The 11846-nt window shown below is 39.8% G+C and overlaps 1 protein-coding gene across 8 annotated transcripts in view; it reads left to right on the top strand.

The window, feature by feature from the left end:
• Positions 1 to 683: 683 nt before the first annotated feature.
• Positions 684 to 11846, top strand: part of LOC307253427 (NACHT, LRR and PYD domains-containing protein 12-like) — a 53066-nt gene continuing 41903 nt past the window's right edge. For 6 of the 8 annotated variants that reach the window (XM_080031467.1, XM_080031468.1, XM_080031465.1 and 3 more), the window contains exons 1-4: positions 684 to 760; positions 1239 to 1388; positions 3239 to 3352; positions 4025 to 4174. In XM_080031467.1, coding sequence (XP_079887593.1) covers positions 1270 to 1388; positions 3239 to 3352; positions 4025 to 4174 — 383 coding nt within the window. In that variant the 5' untranslated portion in view covers positions 684 to 760; positions 1239 to 1269. Of the gene's footprint in view, positions 765 to 1238; positions 1389 to 3238; positions 3353 to 4024; positions 4175 to 11846 lie in introns of all 8 variants that reach the window. The other 2 variants (XM_080031463.1, XM_080031466.1) reach the window with 2 other exon arrangements.

Below are 11846 nucleotides of genomic sequence, written 5' to 3'. Positions count from 1 at the left end.
TGCGTTAATATAGCCATTTCAGAGCCTCCGCTATATAGATCTTATCTTTCAGCGCACACAGGCTACGGACAGGTAGCGGATGGTTTTGAGATATTCGCTGCTTTCGACAAAAATCTTTCTGGATTACAATGACTGTGTTTGCCTTTAATTGTGTGACACTTGTCTGCCTGAAAGGTCGCCGTCTTGCTTCATAGCAGAAGTTGTGAACTTGAGAAATGGCCGAAAATCCAGTGAACACCGACGCTCTGTACAAATGTAAGTAAAGTGGTTGTTACAAGATATAAACTGTCTATTCTATGGGATTACATTAGACTGTGCAGGTGGCCACTGAGTGCAGATGTAAAATATTAAATATTGAATATGTAAATCAACATATTGATACATTTTCAGCAGGAGGAGCAGGACTTTATTTAGGTGTTTGGTGTTCTGTCCTCCCAACGGTGCTTCACACTAGGAGTGTGAACATAACAGATGTTTTTTTAACCTGACGTCATTGTTGTCTGTTTTGCCTAACCGCATGTGTACACACCCCAACTACACACACACCACACCCCAACTACACACACACACACACACACACACACACACACACATATGATTTCCAGTAAATGCAGGGGGGCAGAGCAACAGTGATGGTAAATGTACTTATATAGCGCTTTATCTCCGTTTTTCACAGACCCAAAGCGCTTTAAAGTGACTACCTGATCCAGGTACATGAAACCAGCAGAGCAGACGGAGGGAGACTGAAGGCCGGGGCAGGGTGAGTGTTGATACAATATTTTTACTAACACAGTCTCTAAGACAGATCTCTCCCTGTAAACTAACTTAAGACAAAATAAATGTTAGTCTGATGGACACAAAGTTGTGATTGTCTGGAAGTGAAGAGGACTGGGCCTCTAACCACTACACCACGAACTGCCCCTGAAATAGTAGATTTGAACAAAAAGTTGATGTCACAATATGTCACAAATGAGGGAAGTTAGAGTAAAGTTAAAAGGGAAAATAATGCATATGTAGCAGAATGTAGAGTGGCAGCACCCTGTTTCAATGTGTGTGTGTGTGTGTGTGTGTGTGTGTGTGTGTGTGTGTGTGTGTGTGTGTGTGTGTGTGTGGTGTGTTGTGTTGGGGAGATTTTGCTACACCCTGTTCTCAGTCTTGCATGCGACTCTTTACCAAACCTCTTTCTCTTCCTACTGGTACTCTGAGGTCATAGTCAGTGTTCATGTTTCACCTCTCAGACTGACTGAAGTCCAGAAGACGAGTGTTAATATGGAGGAAGAGGAGGACAGATCAGTGTCTCCAGTCCCCAGCTGTCTGTCTATGAAGAGTGACCAGTCCAAAGAACCTCCCCTGACCTTCAGTAATGAACCTGGACCCTCAGACACACAGTAAGTGAACTGATACTAACACATTCTGCTGGTAACGTTTTGTTGTGGCTGGCCAAAATCCCCAAAGAAGACAAAACATTTTGGTGTTCTTCTATAATCTTTTTTTTTTTTAATTAATATTTTTATTATTTTCTTAAACAAAACAATCACAGACAACATATACATACACCACAAGACAAAAAAAAAACTCACAGGACAATACAAAATACAACACAGGGGGGGGGGGCTTGCAGATCCATACTTTTAAATTACATTAATTTAAATGTCCAGATTCTTAAGTTCATGCTTATAAAGTTCCAGGGTCCTTCTTTACCACAGTCATGGTCATTGAGAGCTGATGCTGCTCGCTCCATTGACAGGAGGTCTAAAAAGTCCGTCAGCCAATTTTCATTGCTAAAGTAAATAATTCGCTTCGCTGACAGGAAAGCCAAGGCTATGATGCATTGGGTGACTGTTGATTCAATGTTTTCGACCCTACTGCCTAGAAGGCAAGTTAATGGGCAGAGTGGTATTCTCACATTCAAGAAAGAAGACAAATTATAAATAACACCTTTCCAAAAACACTGTACTGCGGGGCATTGCCACAATTGATGTATCAATGTTCCTGCCTCACCACAACCATGCCACAAATGAGAGAGGGAATTGTCCATTTTCTTTAATCTGCTTGGTGTTATATAAGCCCTGTGCAAAATTTTTAATTGAAGAATTTTATATCTTACACATTTGGATAGGGTTGTAGTGTTTTTTGTTACAGTATCCCATTGTGCATTACTCAAGGATATGCCCAAGTCCTGCTCCCATTTGTGTTGGATAGAGGATAGGTTATCAATGGATGCAGTGGTCAACAACTCATACAACCTTGACACTGTTCTCTTTCCTGATGCAATCTCCCTCAGTCTTATATCCAACTCTTTATCCTGGATCTCTACTGTGGGTTCTTTTGATATAAGTAACCCCAAAATAGATTTTAATTGTAAATACGCAAAAAAGTCGACATCTTTTAAATCATATTGTGTTTTTAAGACAATAAAGGGTACCATATACCCATCGTTCACTATCTGACCCACTTGGTTTATACCTCTTTGTTGCCACGATTTGTTTGTTAAGTTCTTCTATAATCTTGATCCACTTCCTCACCACATACATCATGTGTCTCTATGAGGTTTATATTCCAGCCATGGCGGCCCACCATGCCTATGCCAAGCATTGATGATTTTTTTTTTAAAATAAAGGTTAAATTAAATAAAATTTTCAGTTGTTTCTCGACACAGAGAGGAAGAGGAAGTGAGACGGACCCCAAATATAACATAAGGCTTCAAGATCAGATGGTATAAATGTTTTTCTTTCAATGAAAATATTTAGTGCATTTTTTGGGGGGAGGCAATTGGTCAAAATATATGTGCTCCTCTAGTAAATTACCTGAGAAAGGTTCCTTACTATACAGATGACTAAAAGCACAATGGTGACACCTAGTGGACACATTGAGTCATACAACAATACATGAAAATGGCTCTTACAAAAATTCATACTGACTTGGTTATTTTAGGGATGCACCAAAGGTTAAAATCTCATGAAAGTGACTTTTTTAAATATATGTAATTCACATGTCTCATTGTAATTGTTAAGTACATTTCGTCACACATAAATATTTTTTTAAATTATATTTTTGGGTTATTTTAACCTTTTTATTGTGAGAGAGAGAGGGAGAGATCTGGGTGACCCGAGCCGCTCTGCTCGGTGTAAACAAGGCATGAGAGGTCTAATCTAACAGGATGCTACAAACGTTAAACCTGCTTATTCTCCACAGCAGCAGTTTGTGTTTATACCTTCCTGAATGGATTTGTCCTCAGGGTTCAGGACCAGAGATCAGAGTCTCCAGTCCCCAGCTGTCTGTCTATGAAGAGTGACTGGTCCATGGGTAATCCTCCAGACCTCAGTGATGAACCCGGACCCTCAGACACGCAGTAAGTGTTTTCCTATAAACTGACCTGATGGAAGATGAGGCGTTGAGTTTGAAGAGGCTTTGATAACGGATTAATATTCTTATTATTGGATTATAGGATTAGCACTTTGTGATACTAGTAATATAAAGTGCATTACAAATAAAATGTAATATTATTTTTATTATTATATTCATGATGCAGAACTATTCATGCAGATAATGTTTGAAACTAAAATGGATCTTATTTTATTGTCAATACGCCGCCTAGGCTCTGTAAACAGGCATGTAAACAAAGGGGGCCCACCATAGCTAGCATCTTGCCCGTTTAAAGAGCTTAGGTTGTGTATTAAAACCGGATTTTTTCTGTTCAGCGCACACAGTACATACAGTTAGCGGATGGTGAGGAGAATGTTGAGTGGCAGCACCCTGTTTCAATGTGTGTGTGTGTGTGTGTGTGTGTGTGTGTGTGTGTGTGTGTGTGTGTGTGTGTGTGTGTGTGTGTGTGTGTGTGTGTGTGTGTGTGTGTGTGTGTGTGTGTGTGTGTGTGTGTGTGTGTGTGTGTGTGTGTGTGTGTGTGGTGCTAGGACAGTTTGTTCTACACCCTGTTCTCTCAGTCTTGCATGCTTTAACAAACCTGTTTCTCTTCATGCTTGTACTCTGAGGTCATAGTCGGTGTTCATGTTTCACCTCTCAGACTGACTGAAGTCCAGAAGACGAGTGTTAATATGGAGGAAGAGGAGGACAGATCAGTGTCTCCAGTCCCCAGCTGTCTGTCTATGAAGAGTGACCAGTCCAAAGGTTGGCCTCTGGCCTTCAGTAATGAACCTGGACCCTCAGACACACAGTAAATTAACTGATACTAACACATTCTGCTGGTAACGTTTTGTTGTGGCCGGCCAAAATCCCCAAAGAAGACAAAACATTTTGGTGTTCTTCTATAATCTAAATCCACTTACATCATTTTATTTATTTTATTTATCCTTTATTTAACCAGGTTAGTCTCATTGAGATTAAAATCTCTTTTACAAGAGAGACCTGGCCAAGATGTACAGCAGAACACAGTTACACATAAAACACATTACAAAATACAAGTTCGATATTAAGAGCAGTTGTAAAACATAAAAAAATAAGATTCTTAACTAAAAACATTCACAATCATGTGTCTCTTGAGAATGAGACCCTATTTCTCAATGAGGTTTCCCCCAGTATATTCCAGCCATGGCGGCCCACCATGCCTATGCCAAGCATTGATGATTTTTTTTTAAAATAAAGGTTAAATTAAATAAAATGTGCAGTTGTTGCTCGACACAGAGAGGAAGAGGAAGTGAGACAGACCCTAAATATAACATAAGGCTTCAAGATCAGATGGTATAAATGTTTTTCTTTCAATGAAAATATTTAGTGCATTTTTTAGGGGGAGGCAATTGGTCAAAAGACTATATGTGCTCCTCTAGTAAATTACCTGAGAAAGGTTCCTTACTATACAGATGACTCAAAGCACAATGGTGACACCTAGTGGACACATTGAGTCATACAAACATACATGAAAATGGCTCTTAAAGCTATACTAAACAATGTGAGAGAGCTAGCATGATTTGAAATTAGCTTCTCCTCGGAGTTCCGTTTAACCACTCCCCCACCCCCCAGGACTTCCTCCCCCCAACCCTCTGTACACAGCCGTGCACGAGCGTAGCTCTGCTGCTTAGCAACCTGGCCGCTGCGCCGCCTCACTGAGCAGAGAGCGGCTAGCTAACTGGAGGCTACATTTCTCGACGAACTACAATGTTTCATTCACCGGTAAGAACACACCTAATATTGCAATGCTAAATGTTTAAAACAAACATGATAAGGCCTACTGTTAGTAGTAGTACTCACAGCAGTCAAGCTAGCACATATGCATAGATGGACTGGTAACAGAAATGTAATACAAATAAAAATAAATCAGCAATACATGTTATTTCTATCACAGTTTACCCACATGTTTTGTGTAGTAGGCTACGTGACACTTTATTTATCATTCATTGTTTGGCTTGTCAGAGCTCACAAGGTGAGTTTTTTGCAAAACTCTAAGGATTGCATATGAGCTGACTGTATCTGAGACATAAACCTTACCAGCAACGTTGTATACAGAGATGCCATGTACCATGAACACACAATAGCCTACCTATTAGAGGACAATACAAAACTGTATTCAATAAATACAACTAATAATCATGTATTACTTTACAGGCAAGAATTCAAAGACTAAATCTACAAATGTTGCATCATCTGCTCCAGCTCTGCTTGACATGCGACCCCAGCCTCATGTTGGACCGGCTAACATTGGCATCAGCAGATCCTCCTCCATCGGGCCCTCAAAAGACAGATAAACCCACCTGATGCGTCTGCCACAGCTACAGAGAAGTGCCAACAGATGTGTAGCGCAAGTGCTGTGGTCATACCTAGTTGCTGAGTGTAGAAAATAAGAGGCCGCTTCCCAGATCCACATGGACAATTCAAAGGATTTATACCCAACAGGTTGCAATAAACAAATAGTTTAATTGTATCTGTACTTATAAGTTATTTATTTCAATGTACATAGTTTTATACTTCTATTTATTCCCAGGAGGAACTGAAGATACTTAGTCCTTTTGTTTTTATATTATGTTTGAATAAAACATTTTAAATTACTTTTAATTTGTTATTATTACGGATATCAAGACATAACATGTATCATCTCAGTAAATGTTGCACAAAATAATTACGACCAATGTCGTGTGACAATATTTTTTTTTAATTCAATATAAACATGGTCATAAACTTTGTCCAGGGGTCCAGTTTTCGCAGACAGGTCTGGTCTGGTTCTGCACACGGCTGCATCAGCTGTGGCAGTGACTGTCCTTAGGAGAGAATATCAGAAGACACACACAATGAATAACGGTATTAGGGGTTTTACAAAGAGCTGCAGAGAAAAGCCTTCATGACATGTGGTTTATCCTAGCACTTTGATTGCATAGAGAAGCGCTATAAAAATCCAATCCATTATTATTATTATTATTGTTGTTCTTTAGATAATAGGTTGACCAGCACTTCTGGATCTGTAATATTATACCTCATGATGGTTGGTGGAACCCGGACACAAATCTTTACACTTTGGCATTCCTTAGACAAGAGCTAAATGGATTTTCATATGCTGTGTTACATAGCAAAGTTAAAAATGTATGCTCATACAATAATGTAAGCATACTAACCTAGTCCTTTGCTTAGTTGAGTCTGCAACAGCTCCTGGTTGGTTGGTGCAGGGACACCCAACAGAAGCCCCCAAACCCAGACAAATTCACCTGGAGAATTTCACCCTGGAGGATGTAGCGGTAGTTCTTCTCTTCCTTCAGTGTGTACAGGCTCCACTTCCTGGACTTTTTATTGTACACTTTTCCATACCTGGCATAAGAAAAAGTATTGTAAGTTTAGTGATGCATTAATTTTACCTGACAATGTATAGTATTTTGAATTTCCACATAAAAGGGTTATCTCCAGCTCTGCAGTTGACCTAAGAGCACAGTAAAACAATATAACAATTACTTTACATTCCGGTAATACTATCAAAGACATGGAATCACATATTCTAAAACAAAGGCAAGTATATATTAAATATATACAGCCGTGGAAAAAATTAAGAGACCAGTCTGGGTTTCTCTTAAATCTTTATCTCTATATTACTTATTGAAAATGTTCTAAATGACAATATTTTGACTGTGATTTGGTAGAAATGTTGTCAGTAGTTTATATTATAAAATCAAAATGTTCATTCTACTCAAACATATGCCCCTAAAGAGTAAAACAAGAGAAACTGAACATTCGAGGTGGTCTCTTAATTTTTTTTCCGGAGCTGTATATACAGTATCTCACAAAAGTGAGTACACCCCTCACATTTCTTCAAATATTTCATTATATCTTTTCATGGGACAACACTGAATAAATGACACTTTGATACAATGTAAAGTAGCGTGTGTACAGCTTATATAACAGTGTAAATTTACTGTCCCCTCAAAATAACTCGACACACAGCCATTAATGTCTAAACTGCCGGTTACAAAAGTGAGTACACCCCTGAGTTAAAATGTCCAAATTGGGCCCAAAGTGTCAATATTTTGTGTGGCCACCATTATTTTCCAGCACTACCTTAACCCTCATGGGCATGGAGTTCACCAGAGCTTCACAGGTTGCCACTGGAATCCTCTTCCCCTCATTCATGACAACATCACGGAGCTGATGGATACTGGAGACCTTGCGCTCCTCCATCTCCTGTTTTAAGAAGCCCCAAAGATGCTCAATAGGGTTTAGGTCTGGGGACATGCTTGGCCAGTCCATAACCTTTACCCTCAGCTTCTATAGCAAGTCAGTGGTCGTTAGGAGGTTTGTTTGGGGTCGTTATCATGTTGCAGTACTGCCCTGCGGCCCAGTTTACGAAGGGAGGGGATCATGCTCTCTTTCAGTATGTCACAGTACATGTTAGAATTCAATGAACTGTAGATCCCCAGTGCTGGCAGCACTCATGCAGCCCCAGACCATGACACTCCAACCACCATGCTTGACTATAGGCAAGACACACTTGTCTTTGTACTCCTCACCTGGTTGCTACCACACACTCTTCTGAACCAAATAAGTTTATCTTGGTCTCATCAGACCACAGGACATGGTTGCAGTGATCCATGTCCGTAGTCTGCTTGTCTTCAGCAAACTATTTGTGGGCTTTCTTGTGCATCATCTTTAGAATAGGCTTCCTTCTCGGACGACAGCCATGCAGACCAGTATGATGCAGTGTGCGGCGTATGGTCTGAGCACTGACAGGTTGACCCCCAACCCCTTCAAGACCTGCAGCAATGCTGGCAGCACTCATACGTAAATGTTCCAAAGCCAACCTCTTGGTATGACGCTGAAAACGTGCACTCAACCTTCTTAAACTGGGCTGCAGGGCAGTATTGCAACATGATAACGACCCCAAACACACCTCCAAGACGACCAGTGGCTTACTAAAGAAGCTGAGGGTAAAGGTGATGGACTGGCCAAGCATGTCCCCAGACCTAAACCCTATTGAGCATCTTTGGGGCTTCTTAAAATGGGAGATGGAGGGTCTCTAATATCGACCAGCTCCGTGATGTTGTCATGAATGAGTGGAAGAGGATTCCAGTGGGAACCTGTGAAGCTCTGGTGAACTCCATGCCCAAGAGGGTTAAGGTAGTGCTGGAAAATAATGGTGGCCACACAAAATATTGACACTTTGGGCCCAATTTGGACATTTTTTCTTAGGGGTGTACTCACTTTTGTTGCCTTCAGTTTAGACATGAATGGCTGTGTGTCGAGTTATTTTGAGGTGACAGTAAATTTACACTGTTATACAAGCTGTACACTGACTACTTTACATTATATCAAAGTGTCATTTCTTCAGTGTTGTCCCATGGAAAGATATAATGAAATATTTGAAGAAATATGAGGGGTGTACTCACTTTTGTGAGATACTGTATACAGTCAAAACCGAAATTATTCATACCCTTGGCACATTTTTACTTAGTAACTTTTATGAAACCAGCAAGCTTTTTCTTGATTGGAAATGACACAGGCTTCTCCCAAAAGATAATAAGACAATGTACAAGAGGCATCATTGTGGAAAAAAACATTGAAAACAAAATTTGAACAAAAAGTGGCATGTCCAAAATTATTCATACCCTTCTCAATAATCAATAGAAAAGCCTTTCTTTGCTATTACAGCAATCAAATGCTTCCTATAATTGCTGACCAGCTTTTAGTATGTCTACCAGTGGTTGACACTAACGCTTGCCCGGGGCAAGGGAAAATAATGTTCGGGCAAGTTGATATTGCCTTTTGGTTGCCCGACCGGGCAAGTGGATTTTAGATGAGTTGTCAGTAGTCTAAGCTATTTATTCATGTGTTTTAGAGTCCGCAAAACAATTTTTTCCCCGCTAACTCACACAAAATAGATCGGCTATATTTACTATTGAGCCTCTCTCGCTCGCTCTCGCTCTCTCTCTCTCACACACACACACACACAACAGCCTGTGTGCGCGCAGTTTCGCTGTCTACGTTCCGAAAGCCGGCTCTATTAGGCTACGGACCTGGTTCCGCTATATTCAAAACCCAGAAATCAATAACGTTTGAGCTTATCGATACCGCTATGGGGTCCAGTAGGTCACATGATGTAATTTTAAATATCGAGTAGAGTCGGGTCATCTTCAACTAATTAGGCCTACTTTGGCGAATTATTCCATCAGTGGTCTGCATCATAGACTGTAAAAGTGTTGTACCTTCGACTGCCTTGAAGAAACTCCTTCAACCCGCTTCAACTCTGTCTCCAAAAAAAAATAAAAAAATACGTCCACTGAGCCGCTGCCGCTGCAGACCATGCTGCAGTCGGGCTCGGCACCGTCTCATCATTCATTCAAAGCAGCGGTGATCAACAAACGCAAATGAGAGACTGTGTAGCAAGTCCCGCAGTTAAAAAACGTGTCGGCTCAGTAAAATGATTATTAGGCACAGGTCAATAAAATGACGTCATGATGTGTTCAAATGTAACATCAAGAAAAAAAGAAATTTAAGTTTTTCGTGAGAAGCTTGAATAATACAGTTTGGGTGAAAAACTTGTTTCCCCAGCAATATAAAATTATTAGTAGGCCTAAATATGGAATTATGACCTGTTTAAAGTCCTATCCTTAGCTCTTCCAATTTTATAAGCAATTAAAGCAATAATACCAGTTCTCTTTTAACAAAATAATAGAAAAGTATCGATAAAGATTTGGATTGTGGAGTCTTTATAATGGTATCAATATGAATAGAAATTAATGATCACCCTCCCTACTTACAGCATAACTGGGCAATAGCTTTAACATGGTGGACTTTAATCATTTTATGGCAGACTATCATTTTTTCGCACAATGTGACCGTTTTAAATAAGTAAAATAAGTTACATTTTTCTGAACACTTTTGTGTGGAAGCTTACCTTCAGCTTGACTCTGAGCTAGACTGAGTTTTCTGAGCCCCCCAAAACCAGGCCAGGTGCCTGGCAAAAAGAGGCCCTTTCTAGGGCCCTATGATTTCCGCGATAACGAAAACGCGGACGGAATCACGGAATCGGGCAATAAAAACGGAATCTGCATGTTAACACGGAATGTCACGGAATTCGCCATTATTTTGGTGAAATTCAATTTCCAAGGCAAAGGGAAACAACACGGTTGAAATTAAAGCAGAACTACGGAGGAATTATGGTTTGGCGACATCTAAAGACCAAACTACTGCCGTGAAAAGTAGAGCCTGGCTGCAGTAACGGTAATGTAACACACGGCGCCAAACCCCTTTCACAAATCTGTCTATTCAATGTTTACTATTAATTTATCCATATACGTAACTCTGGCATGTACATAACTTAACCTATTGTTAATAATATGGTCTGTTTATACATTCGGCATATGATTAAAGCATCTAAAAGGCACGTAATCATGTTAAACGTTTACTGTTATAAGTTATTAATACCACTCGCTCCCGCAGATACACAGCACAGGGAGGTCTTATATTCAGCCATTGCTAAAGGGAGTGTTGTATTATGGAACGGCCGCTTCGGTACGAAATTCCAGTCTCAACAATGTTTCCTACACGCAATTATAACTAGCGTCTACAGCCCGTTGTTTTCATGTAGTGTAACCTACCTGTATTGTTACATTATTCAGCTGTTGCCGTGATGTCGGCTAACGCTGATGCTAATGATAACTAGCTCTCTGTCGCACAATAGACTGTAGGTTGGTGTTGCAGCCCGCTGTTGGGTGAAGGGCTGTCCCACAGGTAAAAGCCATGGACTTATAAAGCCTTTGTCCAATATTCATCTAGTCCAGCTTCTTGAAAAGTTTACAAGGACTTTATTATTTATGTAAAAAAAAATATTTAATGCTTCACTTGAAGCACACAATTAATGGCTTTATTTTCTTATATAGCCTAGCTACCCAACAAATCTGTTTTTTAGTTTTTTTTTAAGCACTAAAAACAGTGCAATGTTGTGATGTATTTTAAATTTAGCCTTATATCTGATTAAATTGTTAGAATATTATTTGTTCGCAATAATTAGACACTCGTTCTGATGACGAAATGAGTGTTAATTGTAAAAAAAACGGAAATCATGAGATTAAAACGGAAAAAACGGAATTTGTGAAAAAATAAAACGGAATTTGGAAAAAAATAAAACGGATTTCATAGGGCCCTACCTTTCACGATGCTGCAGCAGGACCAAGGGCTTGGTGTAGTGTGATGTCATGATATATAGGCTTATATGAATTGTTGTTGGTTGTATGTGGTCAAGATGAGACTAGTAAGCTGTTTGCATTTAAGAGATACCGTTCGCTAAAATGTATAATTTAATTAGCCTATATATATCATTGTTTAACAGTTTTTTTGGGCAAGTGAACACGACATTCGGGCAAGTAAAACATTACCTGTACTTGCCCTATGGGCAAGTGCTTTTGAAACCTTAGTGT

Source organism: Ammodytes marinus (assembly GCF_949987685.1).
Source record: "Ammodytes marinus genome assembly, chromosome: 1".
Taxonomy (NCBI): domain Eukaryota; kingdom Metazoa; phylum Chordata; class Actinopteri; order Uranoscopiformes; family Ammodytidae; genus Ammodytes; species Ammodytes marinus.
This window is presented reverse-complemented; position numbering and strand designations above follow the sequence as displayed.